Source organism: Mirounga angustirostris, unplaced genomic scaffold (assembly GCF_029215605.1).
Source record: "Mirounga angustirostris isolate CCGP_5_RB_7025 unplaced genomic scaffold, mMirAng1.0.hap1 SCAF_7, whole genome shotgun sequence".
In the NCBI taxonomy this organism is placed as follows: Eukaryota; Metazoa; Chordata; class Mammalia; order Carnivora; family Phocidae; genus Mirounga; species Mirounga angustirostris.
Genome location: NW_026991715.1, coordinates 123,594,527 through 123,615,405, shown reverse-complemented (window position 1 = coordinate 123,615,405; position 20,879 = coordinate 123,594,527). Strand labels below are relative to the sequence as shown.

The 20,879-nt window shown below is 38.0% G+C and overlaps 1 protein-coding gene across 1 annotated transcript in view; it reads right to left on the bottom strand.

Annotated features, from left to right (window-relative positions):
• Window positions 1–20,879, bottom strand: part of FYB1 (FYN binding protein 1) — a 155,308-nt gene that overhangs the window by 44,239 nt on the left and 90,190 nt on the right. Inside the window, exon 4 of the mRNA XM_045861955.3 lies at window positions 4,589–4,715. Within this exon, the coding sequence (XP_045717911.2) occupies window positions 4,589–4,715 (127 nt within the window). The remainder of the gene's footprint in view (window positions 1–4,588; window positions 4,716–20,879) is intronic.

Below are 20,879 nucleotides of genomic sequence, written 5' to 3'. Positions count from 1 at the left end.
TTCTTTCCTGTTCCTCTCATGTTATTTCAGTCAGGCTTGCATCCCAAGTCCAGGATATCTCTCCCCCACCACTTCCATAGTCTTCCCTTTATTTGGTCTTAGGGAATACTACATTTACTTGGCTTCCAGGATACCACACCTTTGTTTTCTTCCTATTTTATTGTTTGTTCCTTTTTACTGTCCCTTGTTCATTTTTCTTCTCCCAGGCCTAGTAGAGTTGGAGTGCCCCAGGGCTTGGTTCTTCTCTCTAGTTCTACTCTCTTCCTTGGTGATTGTAACAATCTCATGATTCTAAGTGGAGAATATATGCCTATGACTCTCAAATTTATATTTTAAAACCAGAACTCTCTTCCAAACTCTTCGCTCCTGATACCCAATTGCCACTACAATAACTCCACTTAGATGTTTAAAAGACACCTCAAGCTTAACCTAGCCATGCCTTCCTGATCTTCCCCACTCCCAAGTTTGCTCAACTGTACCCTCTCCCATTTCAGTTGAAGGAAACATCATCCTTATATTATAGTTGCTCAAGCCAAAAGCCCTGGAGCCATCTTTGATCCCTGTTTCCCTTCACACCCCAAATCCAAATTCTGTTGTCTCTACCTTCAAAGTATATTCAGATTCTGGACCCCTCTCTCCACCTCCACTGCCACCATCTTGATTACAGCCACCTCTATACCATGCCTGCATTTCTGCAATATCTACCTGACTAGTTTTCCCTGTTTCAATATTTGTCTATAGTCTCTTTTCATATAGCTGTTCAGGTGATCTTGATAAAACATAAGTCAAAACATCACTGCCGTGCTCAACCTTTTTCAGTGGTTACCACTTCACGAGGAGACACAATCTCGACTATGACTGGCAAGGCCCTATGTGAGCTGAATCTTTTCCTGCTATTCCTTCCCTTGCTCACTCTACTCCAGCACCAGTTACCCTCTTCCTAGTCCTTGAACATTCTAGGCATTTGTTCTGTCTGCTCTCTCTGCCCGGAATGGTCTTGCTTAGGACATCTGCAAGCCTAACTCCCTCACTTCCGTGAGTCTTTGCTCAAGTATATAACTGCCTATAAAGGCAGCCACTCCCCCCCCCTTTTTTTTTTTTAAGATTTTATTTATTTGACAGAGAGAGAGACAGCGAGAGAGGGAACACAAGCAGGGGGAGTGGGAGAGGGAGAAGCAGGCTTCCCGCAGAGCAGAGAGCCCAATGTGGGGCTCGATCCTAGGACCCTGGGATCATGACCTGAGCCAAAGGCAGACGCCACCCAGGTGCCCCTACCCTCCCCTTTCTTAAAGTTGTGACATGCTATCCCCAACCCCACCCTCCCATTACACTACCTAACTCTGCTCTCTTTTCTCCTACTTGGTATTTCCTACCATACTGTTTCCTTTACCTGTTTATTATTTTTATTCTTTGGGTCTCTTGCCCCCTGTTTTATGCGGGCAGGGATTTTTATTTTGTTCACTGATATTTCCTGAACTACTATTACAACAGCACAAAGTAGTGGCTCAAAAAACCCCAATTCTTGAGTGAATGTAAAAAAAATCTGTTAGAGCTTGACCTGAGAGTGGCATCTGACCAGAGAGGGGAGGAATGGCATTTGCAGGCTGGCGGAGGGAGCATGCGGAAAACACCCATGCGTGTGTTTTGAAGGGTGGTGGCATGAGGAAAAGCACAGGAACGCCCATATCTCACAATTTTGCTTAAAGATTACCCCATAAATTTCCCTCTCATATAAAATATAAATTTTTGAGCCTGAATATCAAGAGTCATTTTGCTCTTGTTTCTTCTTTGTGTCTTATCTGGCTTCCCCTACCTGGGGGAAAGTTTCTAATTGAGCTATTTCGTGATTTTGGAATTTATTTGAGCTCTCTGATGGGAACCTGAAAGTCTTTCACTATACACCACAGTTTTACTTAAAAAAAAATTGTAGATGTCCCTTAGCTTTCATTCCCTCTATTCTCTCCATCAGACAATTGACTTTCAGATTCCCCAATTATTGTTTGTCTAGGCAATATAACATCCCCAAAGACTCCTGTTTCTTTTCATCTTTCTTCTGAGAGTATGAATTTTGTGGAGTCAGGAACTCTTAGATGAATCTGATTTTCTAATTAGGAGTTCCTAATAAGATGGAAATAGGGATGAGGTAAAGTTTATTACAATTGGTGGATTTTGCTACTTTCTGATGAAAATGATGTTACAAGTAAGAATGTGGGCCTAGTTGGTTGTAAGGCCCTTTTCAACTTTGCAAGAATTCACTGAAAAGCTGAGACTTTGACTAGCATCCTTATGAATTTGTAGTACAGGCTATATGACTGTTCTTAAAATCCTTTCTTCCATCTAAAACTTTTTATTTCCCACCATATCATAATGGATTCTGGGGAGTAGGCTTGCAGAAAAGGGTTACTATAGTAGGCCTAAGGTGCTAATTTTAGAAGAATCTGACACCAAGATTGGCCCTTGGCTTGCATTTGGGAACTCCATTTCTAAAAAATTCCCTACACTGATATGAAAAGTTGCCTAATTGGTAAGAGTGCCTTGCTGTGCCTAGACTGTATAAACCATGCAAATTTTGGTGAAAACCTCCTTTCCTTCTAGAGGTCTGGTATTTTGGTAGTGGTTAGGCTGAAGATGCCTATGTGACAAACTCTCAGTAAAAACTTATCTCTACCGGGCTTCCCTGGGAAGCAGCATTGCACATTTCCAAAGCTGGAGAAAGGAGCATTCTCAGTGTGTCCCTCCTAGGCATTGAAGGACAGTGTCACTGTGATAAATCTTAGCCGTGAGTACCACTACATGCTGGATCCTGTGAGTCCTTTAAATGAATCCTCAAACATATGGTGGTCTTGGGGACGCCTCATAAGCAGAAATAGAGCCAAATATTCCTTTCTCCACAGTTTTCAATCAAACAATTATCAGTCTTCATGTCTTATAAATTTTCAGGGATTCATGCTCAGGGTATTTATTAAAATTTCTCACTAGAATTATACAAGACTGAAGGCAGTAGCTGGGATAGGGTCACATAGTAAAATCCAAAAGTACTAAGATCATGATCTAGTCAGTTAAATTGGTCAGACTAGGAAAAAAGGTTAAGAAAAAAACAATTTAATACATGTGAAAGCAAAATAACTTCTAGGAGTTGGGTGTATATAAGAACACATGTTAATTATTTTAACTAAACAAATATTTATTTAGCACTTACATGTTAGTAGGCAGATGGCTTAAACTCTTACTTGGTAGCAAGATATCATGGGGTATTAGAGTCTTTTAATTAGAATTCATAAAATCAAATGCCTGGAAGGGCACACAGTTAACATAAATGCACGATGCAGGCCACAAACAAGGTAATTGCCCCTAAGCTGCTCTAATACTTTCTAGTTACTGCCTTTATACCTCAAACAAATGCAATGAAGTGAAACACAGTGTTGGCTACCTATGACAGATGTGTTTTCAACCCCTGCTCTAAACTGTAATCATCATCAATAAAAGAAAGCTGTCAATCAGATATTGATATTAATAGATTCTATTATATAGATTATGGATATGAAGTACTTTTAATGTAAAGAACACCAGTCTGGTAGGGGATTGAAATGGAGGAAAAAAAATGTGGCTAAATATTTTGGGATATTGCTTATTTGTAGTTAAGGAGAATCATGTAAAGCAATTTTCTAGAAGAAAGGGAAGACAACAGTCTAACTTGCCATAAGGATCTATACTTGCCATTATCCAATGTCTTTTTAAAATGACATTCATTCTATCCCAACCTTGTGCCTGCTTTTTCCTTAACCAGCTATTCTGGTAAATCATGGGTAAAGATCCCATCCATAGCACCCATCCAGTTTTGACATTTCTAAAAAGCACCATCTAAGAAAAACAAGAGCGGACTTGAATAAAAGTTTCCTGTTTTTTTTTTAACACACAGCCAAAAATCTGAAGATTGAGAGAAAACCTGTATTTTTTACTTAAGGAGGTTATTTAGCAGAGTGGTTAAAAGCACACATTTACTTTGGACTCAGACTGACATTGCCCCAAATTTCTACTCTACATTCTTGTGTAATCTTGGAGAAGTTACTTAGCCTCTGTAAATTCCCATTTCTTCATCTGTGAAATGATGAAAACACTTTCTACTTTTATATGTAAAGTTCCTAGCGTGTCATAAGTAGTCAGTAAAATACGGTGGTGATGATGGTGGTGATTATGATAATGGGGATGGTGGTGATGATTACGATGGGGATGGTGGTGATGATTACGATGGGGATGGTGGTGATGGTAACGATTATGATAATGGTAGTCATGGCGGAAGAGATGATTGTAATGCTAACCTGAAGAAAGCTTCAAAATATTTAAAAGGCAGTGGAAATTTTTTTTCAAATGAACTTCTAAGGGAAAAGCTGCTGTAAAGACAGATAAACAATACTGGCTGAAGGATATGGGGGTAGGAGAGCAGCCTGCTCAGCCATCCCTCCTCCTTCCATCTGCCGACATTTGTGGCCCCAGCAGTTTCCCATGGAACTCCAGCATTCAGCCAAGCAGAGTCTGAAAATCTATGGCAAGAGATTGACAAAGAAATGGCAAGATAATCTTTACTTACTTTAGATCTAAGGGAGGTTTAATGTTTCTGGGAGGTAGACTTGGGACTGGCGGTTGGTTGGCTGGATGGGGTGGTGGAGGTGGTGGCAGGGAAGTAGTTGAGTAAGACGTTTGGCCTTTGCTGGTACCTAAGAAGCAGAACCAAAAATACTGTGAATTAAGATAAACCTTCAAAACACAAGAGCTGGCTATTCCAAATATGCAGAAATGAAGATCTTAAAAATAAAAATGCAAGAAATGCATCCTGTTAAATTAATGCTTTAAAGAGTCTAATATTCTAAGTATCATAGAACATGGCATTTTAAATGTTCTATTTTTTCAGATTTATTGAGGTATAATTGACAAAATTATAAAATAGTTAAATTATATAACATGATGATTTTTCTCTCTCTCTATATATGGGTTTGTTTTTTTTTTTGAAAGGTTTTCCCTCCATTGAGTTAATCAACACATCCATCTCATGTATTTATCTTTTTGAGGGGGGGAGGATGAGGACACTTAAGTTTTAGTCTCTCAACAAATTTCAGTTATATAATATATCATTAACTATAGTCACCATGTTTTACTTTAGATCCTCAGACCTTATACATCTTATAACTGAAAGTTTGTACCCTTTGATCAACCTCTTCCTATTTTCCTCACCTTAGCTCCTGACAACCATCTTTCTACTGTTTCTATGAGTTTGACTTTTTTGTTTTGTTTTTTAGATTACACATATCATTGAACCATGCATTTTTTGTCTTTGTCTGGCTTTCCGGCTTATTTCACTAGCATAATACCCTCCAGATTCATCCATATTGTCAAATATTACATGATTTTCTTTTTTTCTTAAGGGTGAATAATATTGCATTTTATATATCTACTACATTTTCTTTATCCATCTGTTGATGGACACGTAGGTTGTAGGTCATATCCATTCCTTGGTTGTTGTGATTAATACTGCTATACATACCGGAGTAGAGGTATCTCTTTGAATAATTACTTTGTTGCTTTTTGATATATACACAGAAGTAGGTTTGCTGGATCGTATGGTAGTTCTACTTTTAATTTATTGAGAAAAGTCTATACTGTTTTCCACAGTGGCTGTGCCTGTTTACATTCCCAACAATGTATACAAGTGTTCCATTTTCTCCACTTCCTGGCATTTGCTATCTCTTGTCTTTTTGTTAACATGTGTGAGGTGATATCTCATTGTGCTTTTGATTTGCATTTCCATGATGATTAGTGATGTTGATAAACATTCCTTTTTCTGAGATAGATAAGTTCTTTAATTCCCACTATTAAAAGGAATTTCTCTTACCTTGTTAAGAAAAACCTTAACTATTGGTTGTTTTTTTTTTTAAAGATTTTATTTTATTTATTTGACAGAGAGAGACAGCGAGAGAGGGAACACAAGCAGGGGGAGAGGGAGAAGCAGGCTTCCCGCAGAGCAAGGAGCCCGATATGGGGCTCGATCCCAGGACCCTTGGATCACGACCTGAGCCGAAGGCAGACGCTTAGCGACTGAGCCACCCAGGCACCCAACCTTAACTATTGTTAAATCTAGGTGTAGAGTATACAGGCGAAAAATTGCATAATAAAAAATTTAAAAAAAGAAAAAGAATTTCTCTTACATTTTGTAAGCTTTTGTAAACCACAGTTTTAATATTCCGGATTTTGTGAAGAAGTCTACATCAACTTTAATCCCACATTCATTTTGATTTTAAAAAGGTAGATGATGTTTCATTGGACTCATTATTTTATAGAGATTTTTTTTTAAACAATGTTTTTTTTTTTAAAGATTGTATTTATTTATTTGAGAGTGAGAATGAGAGAGAGAGAGAGAGAGAGAGCACATGAGAGGGGGAGGGTCAGAGGGAGAAGCAGACTCCCCGCCAAACAGGGAGCCCGATGTGGGACTCAATCCAGGGACTCCAGGATCATGACCTGAGCCGAAGGCAGTCGCTTAACCAACTGAGCCACCCAGGTGCCCTGGACTCATTATTTTAGACCAAAGAGGTGTAGTTTTTGTGTCTGCTCTCATAGGTAACACATTTTTCTTGTTTTCAATGACTTCCTTGAATCTTTAATGAGAAGATTTTGTTTCAGGTATGATTTCTTTTTTTTTTTTAAAGATTTTATTTATTTTTTTGAGAGAGAGAGAGAAAGCATGAGAGGGGAGAGGGTCAGAAGGAGAAGCAGACTCCCCGCTGAGCCAGGAGCCTGATGTGGGACTTGATCCTGGGACTCCGGGATCATGACCTGAGCTGAAGGCAGTCGCTTAACCAACTGAGCCACCCAGGCACCCTCAGGTATGATTTCTAAACATTGAAATGTATTAAACAACCTCACAAATAAATCATAGATATAGTAGAGATTATAATATAAAGACAGACAGAACTAAATAAATATGAATCAGCCATAACCCCATCACCCAGCAATAGCTACTGAATTACATGTATTTTGAAACATTTTAGTGCAAACATATACTTTTACAGCAGGGGAGTAAAATGGAACCATTTGCTATTTTGTTACCAGTATTTTTATTTGTTTCAATATCATAAATATCATTCTGGGTTAATCTAATTATAATACTTAGTAACGTGACAATTTTTCCTTAGGCAGCTCTACCATGATGAAAAAAAAACCCACTAAGGCTCTAATATTGGATATTTGTATTAATTCCTTTCCTTTTAGCTGTAATAAGAAATGTCTTAGTCTTTCCACATATTTAAAGTTTTTTCTTAGAATGAATTCCATTAAGTGGAAATGCTGGGTCAAACAACATTTTTTAAGACTTTTGATACAAAATATCAAATTGTCTTCCAGAGAAACATCAACTGACAACTCCATCAGCTAGTATATGAGAGTGATTTTCACATATTTTTGCCAACATCGGCATTATTATGCTTTGAATTTTTCACATTATTATGGAAAAAATTCTACCTTTTGTTTTAATTTCATTTTTATCAAAATATCAATATCAAATACCAAAAACTTCCAATGTTTTAGATGTTTCTTTTGCATTTACCTTTATACACACACACACACACACACACACATATACATATAGCTACTGCTTGAAAAAATTATTGATTTTCTGTTTGGTAGATGTAGATTTTTGCCCTATTCCCCTTCCTTTTCCAATGTAGCAAAAGCATAACTTTTTTTTTTTTTGAATTAAGTCCATGTTCATTGTTTTCATTATTATGACTTGGTAAATACTATTTTTTGTTGAATGAAGCAGTGTACTATGATTACATTTCCTTTCTCATTCAACTTACTGTTTTCCTGGAGTTAATAACTGTCTTATTTTGTCATTTGCAAAGATTTTTCTTTGGAACTCTTACTTCCCACAATTTCCAACAGTGCTGTAAAATGTCTTTAAGCATTTTCTACAAAACCAAACCTGTCAGATAATGAATCGGTTCCAGTATACCACCCTTGTCCACTTGCTCTAATGTGACCTGGCTGCTTTTAAGGTCTGCCACACATCTGACATTCTGAGATTTCTTTTTGCCGGCATCAGGGCTCTGATATATTGAGAGAACACATTGTGATAGAGTCCAAGATCTGGAGCCAAAGTGCCTGAGTTTAAATCCTGGCTCCACCACTTACCTGCTGGGTGACTTGGATAAGTCACTTCTCGTTTCATCTGGAAAATGAAAATCATAATAGTGCCAGCTCATAGGATTGCGGTGAGGACTTTAGACTTAACACATGTAAAACATTTAGGACAGTACCTGGCATATAGTAAGTTGAACATTTTATTTTTTATTCAACAAATGTTTATTGAATGCTTACTATATGTGTCAAGTTCTGTTCTAGGCACTAGGATACAAAAGAGAAAAAACAGATACAAATTTCTGCTCTTATGGATTTGGGGAGATAGATAAAAACTAAAAACATATAATAAGATACATATAAGATTGTGAGAAGTGCTATAAATGGTGGAAAGACTATGTGATGGTAATACTGTTGGCATCTCTTCCCTACTCTGCATTCAGTGGCCTCACTATGTAGATTAGAACGTGGGCATAATGGGATTATTTAGATCCTGGAAATAGACAAGAACTACAAATTTCAGCTTTATTCTTTTTTTGATTGTTAGATTTAAGAGAGTGATGGAGAAAATGCTTATAATACAGATTAAATTTAAAAGTGTGTTGTTTCTGTAACTATTACATGGTGAATGGCATAAAACATTCGGGAAATATTTTCCAGTATTTGAAAGCATTATACAACTCAGCAAAATAGTCACTCACAGCATTGGCAAATGAGTGAAGTTCTGACATATATCTTTGTTGTTTTACATTCATCTTGTTAACATAAATGAAAATAGCAATCAACATTCAGGTTCGAACTACACTCATTCCTTAATTGTAACCACAGGTTGGCTACAGGTAAAAGAAATTGGCAAAAATCAACAACTGGCTCTGAGGAATTTTCAATAAAGAGTATTGTTTGGCTTATTCTTATTTATATATTATGCTATGCATCTTTTATATCAATAAAATTTATTACATGTATGGATACATACATAACACACATATACACAGTTTGTCTTAGAGAACTAGTTCAAAATTTACCAGCACACCATTGCTTATACCTAAAAAATTCATAGGTTCTTTTGGCTATCTCATGAATGGAATGTCTCTGTATCTCCTGGCTTTGCTTTGACCCTTTCTGATTTTATACATGATGCATTGGATTTATGTATGTCGCCTGGTTTCCCTAAATATGAAGTTTGTTTTTCTTGTCCTCCTAATTTGGGGGCAATTTTTTTGAGAGGAAAAGGGGTGCACTCTTGAAAAAAACATTTCTTCTTAATTTTACATGTTTCTGAGCACCGCTGAGGTCAATTTTTTCATCTTCATCATGTTTTGTTTTAATTGTATTATCTATTCAAATCCTTTGCCTGTTTTTAAAATAGTATTTGCCTTTTTGTAGTGACTAATAGAACGTCTTTATTGAGGGTATTCATCTTTTTGCCACTTACGTGGACAAACTGAATGTAGTAATCGGGCTACTTTGGCTTCTGCTTCTGGCTGTTCATACCAAAAAACCCTCCAACAGCAAAAACGAGAACCCCCGCCCCAAACCAACCAAAAAACAAAACAAAAACCATACCATGTCTCAACCAATAAAACCCAAAATCTTCAGAACCTTTGAAGGAAATACAGTACTTTACTGTAAGTTATCTTAAAGGGTCAGTGGCAAGGTTTTAAATGATATATACAAAAAGCTTCTTAATTCCTTCTAGATAGTTCTGCCTCTTTTCAAATTTTTCATTTTGGTAATTAGTAAAAATATTACCCCCTCTCAGGGAGACAAACCATAAAACACTCTTAATCAAAGAAAATAAACTGAGGGTTGCTGGAGGGGAGGTAGGTGGGGGGATGAGGTAACTGGGTGATGGACATTAAGGAGGGCACGTGATGTAATGAGCACTGGATGTTATATAAGACTGATGAATCACAGACCTGTACCTCTGAAACCAGTAATACATTATATGTTAATTAATTGAATTTAAATAAAAAAAATGAAACAACAATGACAAAAATATTACCCTCTCTCTTCATCTTCTTTTCTTACTATTCCAGTCCTCTCACTAGTACAGAGTTTTAAAATGTACTCAGGCCCTGCACTGCTGACTCGTGAAGCACCTGCTGGGTGCAATGCTCACAGGAATTGCTCATCTTCTCTTTGGCAGCTATTTTTGGGGAGGGATTGAGGTAGGGAGAATTAGTTCCCCCACAATTCTGATAAATAAAATTTCCCAACTGTTACATTTATGTTAGAAATATTTTTCCCATTTCATTTTTGTCATCAATAAGTTAAGCTTTTTTGATATTTAGGACTTACTACTTTTTCTCTAATTCAGTGAGTAAATTCTTTTATATATAGTTTCTATCACTAGAGTTATGTTTGGGAATGCCTTCCCTACCCTTAGAACACATCAGTATTATTATTATTATTATTATTATTATTATTATTATTTTTAAATATTTTATTTATTTATTTGACAGAGATACAGAGAGAGCACAAGCAGGGGGAGTGGGAGAAGGAGAAGCAGACTCCCCTGCTGAGCAGAGACCCTGATGCGGGGCTCGATCCCAGGACCCTGGGATCCTTGGGCATGAGCCAAAGGCTGATACTTAACTGACTGAGCCACCCAGGCACCCCCATTATTATTATTTTTAAAAGATTTTATTTTCAAGTAATCTTCACACCCAATTGGGGCTCGAGCCCACAACCCCAAGATCAAGAGTTGCACGCTCCACCCACTGAGCCAGCCAGGCGCCCTGAGAACACATAATTATTAACCTTACATTTTTTTCTACTTCTTTTGGACTCATTTTTTTACATTTAACTCTTTGAAATGATTAAAGAATTTATTTTTGAGTTAGGTGTGAGATCGTGATCTAGTTTTACGGTTTTTGTTGCTGTTGCTGTTGTTCTTAGATCATTAAGTGTCCCTGCACCATTTATCTAATGAGCTATTGCTTACTGACTTGAAATGCCTGTTATCCCAGAATACACATTAAAAATCCTAGTGAATATGACAAATGAAAATAACACCCTATTTTAATTTATAAATAATACAGTCTGATAGATTCCTAAAGGATTTGAAAGCTGTACTCACAGGGAATAAGCCACTGTGAGTGGAAAACTGTTGTCTAAACAGAAGAAAAATGTTTATCATCCACCTGTGAATTATCTTTTCATGGAAAAGATTTGGACAAGCCAGGGGTGTTACCATATGAAAGTGATCTAAGGCCTGGAGATGAGAAATTACAGACATGTTTTGGGGAACGATGAACTGGAAACACTAAAAACTGACTCACCACCAAACCCCTGTAGTACTCTTTCATCTTTACATGGGCATATGAGATTTTCTGACAGGGCATCTGTGCTGGGCCCCTGCTGTTCTGCTTGTCTGGTATCCATTCTCCTTTCCTTAGTTATAATAACTTGAGCTACCCAGAAAGGGGGGTGCTTGCTTTCCCACTGGACTTGGACCTCTGAGGAGCATTCCCACCGCCCCACCCCCCACCCGGCATTGTCAGCTTCTGTCTCACCACCGCCAGGGAAGAGTCTGCCTGAGGATGTGGCAGAGCTGGGGGAAGGCACAGCTAAGAGACAGAGGGGGACTGGTTGGATTTTTTAAAATAATTACCTTTGGAAACTTGTCAGAGGTCATTTGAAAGGCATAATGAGGTACTAAACTAATCTTTCAAGTGTTCCTCAAGCTTGGAGAACATAAACTAAGGTGTTCCTGTGTCACACTAGTATTTAGCAGTGAAACATTTTGCTTTGCAAAATCTGCCGTCACTTTCAAATACTGTAAGGGATATATTTGCATGTATACAAAATCATTCTAAGGAAAAGCATCTCAGTTTTTGAGAAAAAAAAATCCAGGAGACTCACCTTAATGTAATATGATTGGCTTTAAAATCTCAATCTGGACTTTATAAAGTATGCTAAAATATAAATAATAATATTGGAATTCTCAAAACCAAAAATCTAGTCTGTTGTGAGGGAAAGAAGAGGGTGTATATTGAATTATAATAAAATAAGTAAAGAAGAAACAGAAACACTAAATCTATAGGAAATTTCTGGGATTAATGATAACAACGTTAAGTAATCTTTTTTTTTTTTTCTGCCAGGCATCATTCTAGGCATTTTATATATTTAATCTTATTTAATCTTTATAACAACCCTCTGGGGTTTATGTTCTTATCTAGTTTCCATTCGGTAGTTAAGAAAACTACCCATGTTCAGAGAGTTTGTAAGCAATAGAAACTTAACTCTGGCTGAGTTTGAACCCTAGTCAGTTTCTTCTGATGTCTACGCCCTTTCTGCTATGTTCTGCTGCTTCTCAAGGAATGGATGTGGACATTATTGGTAAGTTCCAGTGCAAATGTTAACACACTTTCCAAAGGTCTGAGTGTAAGTCTAGCTTTTCTGATTGATACCTTTCCTCTTAGTGTGATTTTGTACGACTATTTTCAGTTTTACGTAGGGCAGAACTAGCTCTGGAGACGGTAAAGTAATTCTGAAGCATATACTCACATCTATGGATGTTTTAGATGCTAAATTTATAATTTATATCAGAATTTGATTTTGGAAACCAGGTAGCAGGAAAGTAGGCATTCAAGAGCTAGTGGAAAATGGGCCCTTAAAGGTGGGTGACTGACATAGGCTAGCAAGGAAAAAAAGTCTCAGGAAATGGAATTGAGGAATTTGAAATGCAGTCATAAAAGGGATCCGAAGATATGAACTAAATAAAGGAAAAAACAAGTTTGGAGTTTAGTGGGCATCAAGAATTAAGGATGTAAGTTGAGAGACAACACCCCAAACAGATCTACCATGAGTCTTATCCCCCAGAGCTCAGGAGGTGTTGTGTAAGTGATCTGTGGCTTTAAAATACTGGATCTGACAAGACCATTTGGAATTCCTAGAAGAATGGTAGGATTGTGTAAGGGGTATGGGCCTCTCAGTGCACGGAGCTGCTCTCTTGGACGGTACAGGACAGCTCGGTGGTGGTAACTAATCAGGTGAATTTGCAACTTACTACCCACTCCCATCCCAAGTCAGAATCCTAGAACTGTGTTCCTGGACATTTTGACAGTAGTTCAAGGCTTTAAGAAGGAGATACGGGGCATTTTGCTAAAAAGTCAAGTGGGAGCTTGACTTACATCTTGCTGTAAGCTTTGAACTTCTACCAGAGATGTAATAATTTTAATAATAAAATTCTTAATCATAATAAAAATGTGACTATTGGCAAAAATAAGTGAGAACTGACTATTTTTGCATAAGCGACAGTTCATACTGGTTACAGGAAAAATGGGGAAGGTTGGGAATGAAAGGGAGAGACACAAAAGCACGGAAACAGCTCTCAAGAATTTGGGAGGTTACCAACATCTGATTCAATTTTCATCTTTTCTTTCTTTTTTTTTTTTTTTAGGATTTATTTATTTTAGTGGGGAGGGGCAGAGAGAGGGGGAGAGAGAGTCTCAAGCAGAATCTTAGCTGAGTGTGGAGCCTGACGCAGCGCTTAATCTCAGGACCCTAAGATCACGACCTGAGCCAAAACCAAGAGTCGGATGCTCAACAAACTGTGCCACCCAGGTGCCCCAACAAATTTTCATCGTCTTTAATTTTGGAACCTCAGAAGAGGGCCCGCACAAGTCAAGTGCCCCTGCTCAGGCACACCTGAGTGGGTGCCTGATGGTTGGGATGCCAGCATCATTTTACTAGGAAGAAACCACTAGGTAAGGGCTCTCCATGAGTCAGTGGTGTGCAGGGCTCTCTGGTTCTGTAAAGGGCAGCTCCAGATTCATTGAAACACAGGCTGCCCAACGGGGTGATATTTTGTCAGGATCTAAAACTCTCCAAACATAAGAAATAGAATTGAGGGGAAAGAAAAAAAAGGGATGAGGAGAAGATGAGGGGATTGCTAACTTTGGTTTTCTTGGGATGTCTTGAATTGGGCCAAGCATTAGAAAACTTTGATTTTACCACCAGCTCTATCACCAGAGTTCTTTGTCTTCCGCAAATCAGTTAACTAACCTCCACCTGGTTTCGTTTTTCCGTCTGTCCCGCCTGGTAGTAATATGATCTCAACTACTCAACAAAGGTTTAAGGATTAGATGACTGATACGCATGAAAGCATCTTGAAAAGTCCAAAGTGTTGTATAAACATAATAGATGATCCCCCAAGGATGAGAGGTGCCTCAAATAAAATTATTATTAAGTTATCTTGACTTAAGATATTTTGAAATCATTTATAAAGTTGGTCGTTTATTTTTTTTAAGATTTTATTTGTTTGTCAGAGAGAGACAGAGAAAGCACAAGCAGGGGGAGTGGCAGGCAGAGCGAGAAGCAGGCTCCTCGTGGAGCAAGAAGCCCGATGAGGGACTCGATGGGATCATGATCTGAGCCAAAGGCAGACGCTTAACCGAATGAGCCACCCAGGTGTCCCTGTTTATTTATTTGGGAATTATTACATGCCTGCCCCAGGATTTAGCCATTGAACTGGCAACTTGGAATAGAGACTTTTCTTTGGGCCTGGGTAGGCACACGGCTATTGCCCATCCAAAGGGAGAAGCTCTAGCAGCTGTTGGGCATTTCCAGAGTCCCTGACTGGTGAACTCTGCACAGGGTAATTTGTACAACAATCTAGGTGCACACTTAACGGGACCCCTAGAGGCTGCATACCCGTGCACACTCATTTACACATAACCGAACACTAACTCTCTCAGGACCAAGTATCCCTGAGATCTGATCACGATTACTATACTGGTTGTTTCAAAACTCCCCACATTTCTGGACCTCACCCATGCCTTCCTCTTTCCCCACAGATAACTTTACCTCCTGTTTTACTAAGAACAGGGAGAGCACTCCACTTGACCCTCCCTGCTTACCCTTCATTCTAACTTATTAAAACCTCCTTATATCTTGCTCGCCCTCCTTTTCTTTGCCCCTGATTCTCTGGAAAAATGTCGATCTTCCTTAGTACTAACTGGCATTCTTGGTTCTTATCAGTGTCGGCTTCCTTATGAACCCTGCTCTGTTAACTATTAACTCCTTTACTTGCACCGAGCAAAATTATTTCTTAAGCACTTATTATGTGCTGTGGATGGTGTGTTTCATCTTTCAGGAGCATGTTTCACCTTAAACATGGTCAATCTTCTCCACTCCAAAGAGACACAACAATATCCTTTCTTACCCTTGTCCCCCATTCTATTACTAGCTGCTTTTCCTCCTTCCCTTTACAGCCAAACTTCTTAGAACAAAAGTCTATATTGACCACGTCTGTATCTTTATTTTGCTTGAGTGGCTTCATGACACAGAGCAAGGAACGAATAGGTTTTGGGAGGTGTGGGTTTGAGTTCAGACTCCACTACACTTATGATAACCTTCACTTGCTTATTACTCTGTTTGGGGCCTTGAGTAAGTTGCTTGATCTCTCCAAGTCTTTGTTTTCTCATCTGTGAAGTGGTCCCATGCACCCCCCTTATAAAACCACCTGAGCGCACCGTAACAGTCAGTACCCCTCTTAGCTATGGCTTGAGCTGGCTACATCATCGATACGCTGCAGTCTACCCACCTCGACTGTAAACAAACCAAAACACCTTTCCCCCAAACCGATCATGCCAAGTCCTGGTTCTGTTAGGATATCTTAGAACGGCTAAAGAATCAGGAAGTTCAACCTTAAATCCTTGGAACCATCCCATTAGGTACCCAAACAAACATTACTTTCACTTTCCTGATTCCTAAACACGCCAGAACCAATTGCAACATGGGAAGAGGAATGGTTTGGTAGCAGGAATAGGTGCGCTGGGGTCACTCAGACTTCGGTTCGACCACTGATCCCAACCAGCACTAGCTGTGGTACACCGGGGAACTTACTTCGCTTCTTTGGGTTTCTGTTCCTTGCCTGTTGCACTGCGACTCCGGATTCCTAACTTGCAGGATGGCTGTGAGAATGAGAAATAGTATGTGGGCCTGCCCAGCATAGAGCAGGTGTTACGAATTATGAATTATCCTAGAGCCTGCAACTGTTGTGTCTGTTCTATATGGGACAGGCTCTTAGTAAACCTCTGAGGGCACATTTGTTTCCATCTGTGTAGAGAGAATAGGATAATCATACTCTAGCAACTTAAAAAAAAAAAGTCTTCTAAACTGCCATTTGTGCCTGAAACCATATGCTAATTGTCATATATCTGACCATTCTGTGGAAAGCAAGCTTCTGAAAGGCCACCTGCCCTTTTAAATGTAGTGTGGTTCCACTGCCTTATCCACAATGTTAACACCCATGTGACCTAATGCTGCTCAGAGAGCTCTCCATTCATACACAGAGCATTTACCGGTGGTTTCTTACACTAATTTTATTTTCTTTAAAATTCGCAAAATTAAGTAATTCATCAATCTATTAATCTATTTATTTTTTTCCTGGTTACACAGTAAACTTCTGAGGGTGGGTCTCCACTGTCAGTATCTGTGTGGACCCCACACTTCACCTCTATTGTACAGAGTAGGGCATTTAATGTTTCACTGATTTGGACTTTCTTTTCCTTTACTCTTTTCCCTTTAGGAAAAAAAAAGTTAATTTAAGACAGTTTATTGTAAAATAAATATATACATGGTAAATCATTTAAGAAAATACAAGAAGGAATATTGAAAAGAAAATCTCACATTCTAGATCCCATCCCTCAGTCCCCACTCCAAACACAACTGTTACCAGCCTTTCAAGAACTGTACATCTTTCAAGAAATATTCCATTTTTTTTTACATAAATGGGGCTATGGTACATATATTATTCTGTATTTTGCTCTCTTGATTTAAAAAAGAGATTGGTCTATATTGGGACAAGTAAGGCAATCAAACTTTTTTTTTTAAAGTTGTGGAGCACTTCATGCATTATATTTACCATAATTTACTTGACAGTCTCATTATTGATGGAAATTTAGGTTATTTTAAAAAACTTTATTGAGGGGCGCCTGGGTGGCTCAGTCGTTAAGCGTCTGCCTTCGGCTCAGGTCATGATCCCAGGATTCTGGGATCGAGCCCCGCATCGGGCTCCCTCCTCTGCAGGAAGCCTGCTTCTCCCTCTCCCACTCCCCCTGCTTGTGTTCCCTCTCTCGCTGTGTCTCTCTCTGTCAAATAAATAAATAAAATCTTTAAAAAAAAAAAAAAAACTTTATTGAGATATAATTCAATAGATATCCTAGTTTAAAGTGTACAATTCAATGGTATTCATACTTTACAGTTGTGCAAGCATCATCATAACTAATTTTAGAACATATGAAACACCCCCAAAATAAACACTGTACCTATTAACAGTCACTCCCCCCTATTCCTGCCCTCCTCTCCCTGCCTTAGGCAGCCAATAATCTCTTCTGATCTCTGTAGATTTGTCGATTCCGACAATTTTGCTTTAATAGAATCATACAATATGTGGTCTTTTGTGACTGGTTTCTTTCACTAAATTGTTTTTGCAGTTCAATCATGTTGTAGCAGATATCAATACTTTCTTTTTTATAGCTGAATTAAAACCCACTGCATGGATACCACACCTACTTATCTATTTACCAGGTGGTGGATCTTTGAGCTGTTTCCACTTTTTAGCTATTATAAATAATGCTGGTATGAACATTTGTGTATAAGTCTTTTGTGGATATATGTTTTCATTCCTCTTGGATATATGCCCAGAGTAGAAGTGTTTGACCATTTGAGGGACTCTAGGTTGTTTTTATTTTTGATAATTTTGGATTATTAGACAGTCACTATTAAAAACTCATTCTTGTACCTATGTCTTTGCCCACAGGTGTATATACATTGGTAATATCAATTTTTAGAAAGAGGAATTGGTGAGTCAAAAAGATGAAACGTTAAAACAATTTGGTAAATAATGTTATTTAGTAAGTATTACCAATTTATTTGTCTTCTAGCTCAAGAGGAGAATACCTGTTTTACCATAACCTCACTAACATTGTGCATTATCATACTTTTTTAGTCTTTAACAATACTGGTGGGTAAAAAAATGATATGACATTTTAACTTGCATTTCTATGTTTATAAGTGAGGCTAAAAATCTTTTCATATGCTTATATGACATTCTATTTGTGTGTGTGTATGTATGTGTGTGTCTCCTATATATAGAATATTAGAGGTATGTCTAGCATTCTATTTGTTCAAATTGTTGAAAAAAATGAACATTGTCTCTTTTATGATTGGTGTTTGCTCTGATACAGAATATCATTTACCATACAGGCACATAAGGAGATATTGCCATTTACGTCTTAAAATTTTTCAGGAGATCCCCAGCAGCCTTCAAAGGTAGGACTTGAAACTTCTGGGTCACAGTCTTAGAACGCCTAGTTTTACAGAATTTTTCCTTGCCCTAATTCAAAGTCATTTGTTCTTATCTTCAAAGGACTTGTAAACCCGTAGTGGATGGGAAATTTTGAAAACCAATGTAGTTGAAAACAAAGCACTGTAACTGTATTAGTAAGAAAAACTATTTTGAAAGCAAGCTGCCAAGAAAATTTTGGCCAGCTTAGAATAGTCCATCAAAATGGAAAGAAAAGTAATACTGAAACGTCAGGGTTTACAAAGATAATTAAAGCAGAAATTAGGATGAAGGTAAAGAGGTAGAGATTAAAACAATATGATGATCAACTAGAGAAAAATAAGTAAAGAAAGGCTTCACTCTTAAACTTCTCTATGTCAGACCTAACTTTAACATTCAGAATCTCTGAATATTTTTTTATTCTTTCTTTTTAAAGTTTTTGTTTATTTATTTGACAGAGAGAGAGACAGCAAGAAAGGGAACACAAGTAGGGGGGAGTGGGAGAGGGAGAAGCAGGCTTCCTGCGAGCCCAATGCAGGGCTCGATCCCAGGACCCTGGGATCATGACCTGAACCGAAGGCAGATGCTTAACGACTGAGCCACCCAGGTGCCCCTATTCTTTTTATTCTTAAAAATTCTTTCCCCTAATCACTTTGTTGACTACTCACTTGTTGTCTATATAATCATTCATATAATTATATGTAATTATATATTAAATGTCAAATGTATTAAACATACATTGTTCTTATAAATGACTTTATTTTCAATTCATAAAATCACATGAATTTCAAATTACTAGGCAGTAATTTGATAGAACATTGCTGACTTTTGAATCTTTCCTTTTTGTAAAGAATGTAAAATATAATTTTAAAAGAAAAAAGTTGGTATACAAGAAACATTTTTTTTTGTCAGATGTTCAGAATTTACCAAGTGCCTCTTGCTTTAAGGTAGAGCATATTTGGGCAGAAGACAATAACTGTATTTCTTTTTTTCAAATATTAAAAGTTGTTTTAAAAGTATATTAATATATGGAAGCAAAGAAAGTACTAAAACTTAAGTTTTAGAAATATTCACATATGAACTGATTTATATGTTGAAGGAATAGTGAATGTTCTTCACTATGATTTTAAAATAAAATCAATATAACCCAGAAATATGACATTTATGAACAGGGAAGGAATAAACACTGATGCTGCAGAGACAATATTGCAGCTTCAGAATAAGAGCAAATAGAGGACTAATTAAAGCAGGTGGTTCAAATTCAACTGTCATTGGAAGCCAGGCAGGAAAATGCTTTTGTACACTGAGCTGGAAATGTGACTGTGGTCAACAAGAGACTTGTGTCCTATCTCAATGGGGTGGCTACTGAGGGGTTCTAGCCTGCTGTAAATATGTGAAGAACAAATCCAGATCTTTCTATGAAATTTTCCAATTTTTGAATGTTGGCAACTAGGTAAGCAAAAAAAAGTAAATAAACAAAACAGGGGTGTCTGGGTGGCTCAGTTGGTTAAGCATCTGGCTCTTAGTTTCCACTTGGGTTGTGATCTTAAGGTCCTTGAATTGAACCACCTCAGGCTCCATGCTCTACGTGGAGTCTCCTCAGGATTCTTTCCCTCTTCCTCTTATTCCCCCACAGCCCCTCCCTCCCAACAAATAAAATCTTTAAAAAAATAAATAAAACAAGCAAAAATCCAAAAAACTCTGCACACCAAACAAAGCATATTTATAGTTATATTAATTTGTGACAGTAACCTTTTATAAGTTAAGAAATAGGAAGTGCCATAAAGAAAAGTTTTATTAAGGGAAATTGCCTGATCACAGGTTCATCCAGGAAGACAATTTTTTCCCGCTAAAGCTATACAGTTTGGAAAGGGGTAAATTAGACCATCAGACCAGGTAGAGAGTCATATGAGTCCAGGAAAGAGGACCAGAACTGCCAAGAAAGAAGGTAAATCTTCCCTGTAGCACCTGACAGAACAGGTGTTCTGGCGAGACCTGGAAGGAGGAAGCACTGGAGAGACAAAAGTGACTGCAAGCCAGTGTAACTACAAGAAGCACACCTGTGTAGACAGATGGGTGTACAGAGAAGGTATTCAGTTCAATTAGTGTTTCCCTCTTCCACGACAATGACGATTATTGTCATTGCTATTTTTGGAAGATCACCTAGGTAAAAGAAAGGAGGGACTCTGAGCCCAGACATAGCACAAAAGCATCCGATGATCAGACAAGAGAGCGACATAAAAGACCCAGAAGAGAAAAAATATATTTTTTAAAGATTTTATTTATTTATTTGAGGCAGAATGAGAGAGAGAGAGAGAGCTCATGAGAGGGGGGAGGGTCAGAGGGAGAAGCAGGCTCCCCGCCGAGCAGGGAGCCCGATGCGGGACTCGATCCAGGGACTCGATCCAGGGACTCGATCCAGGGACTCCAGGATCATGACCTGAGCCGAAGG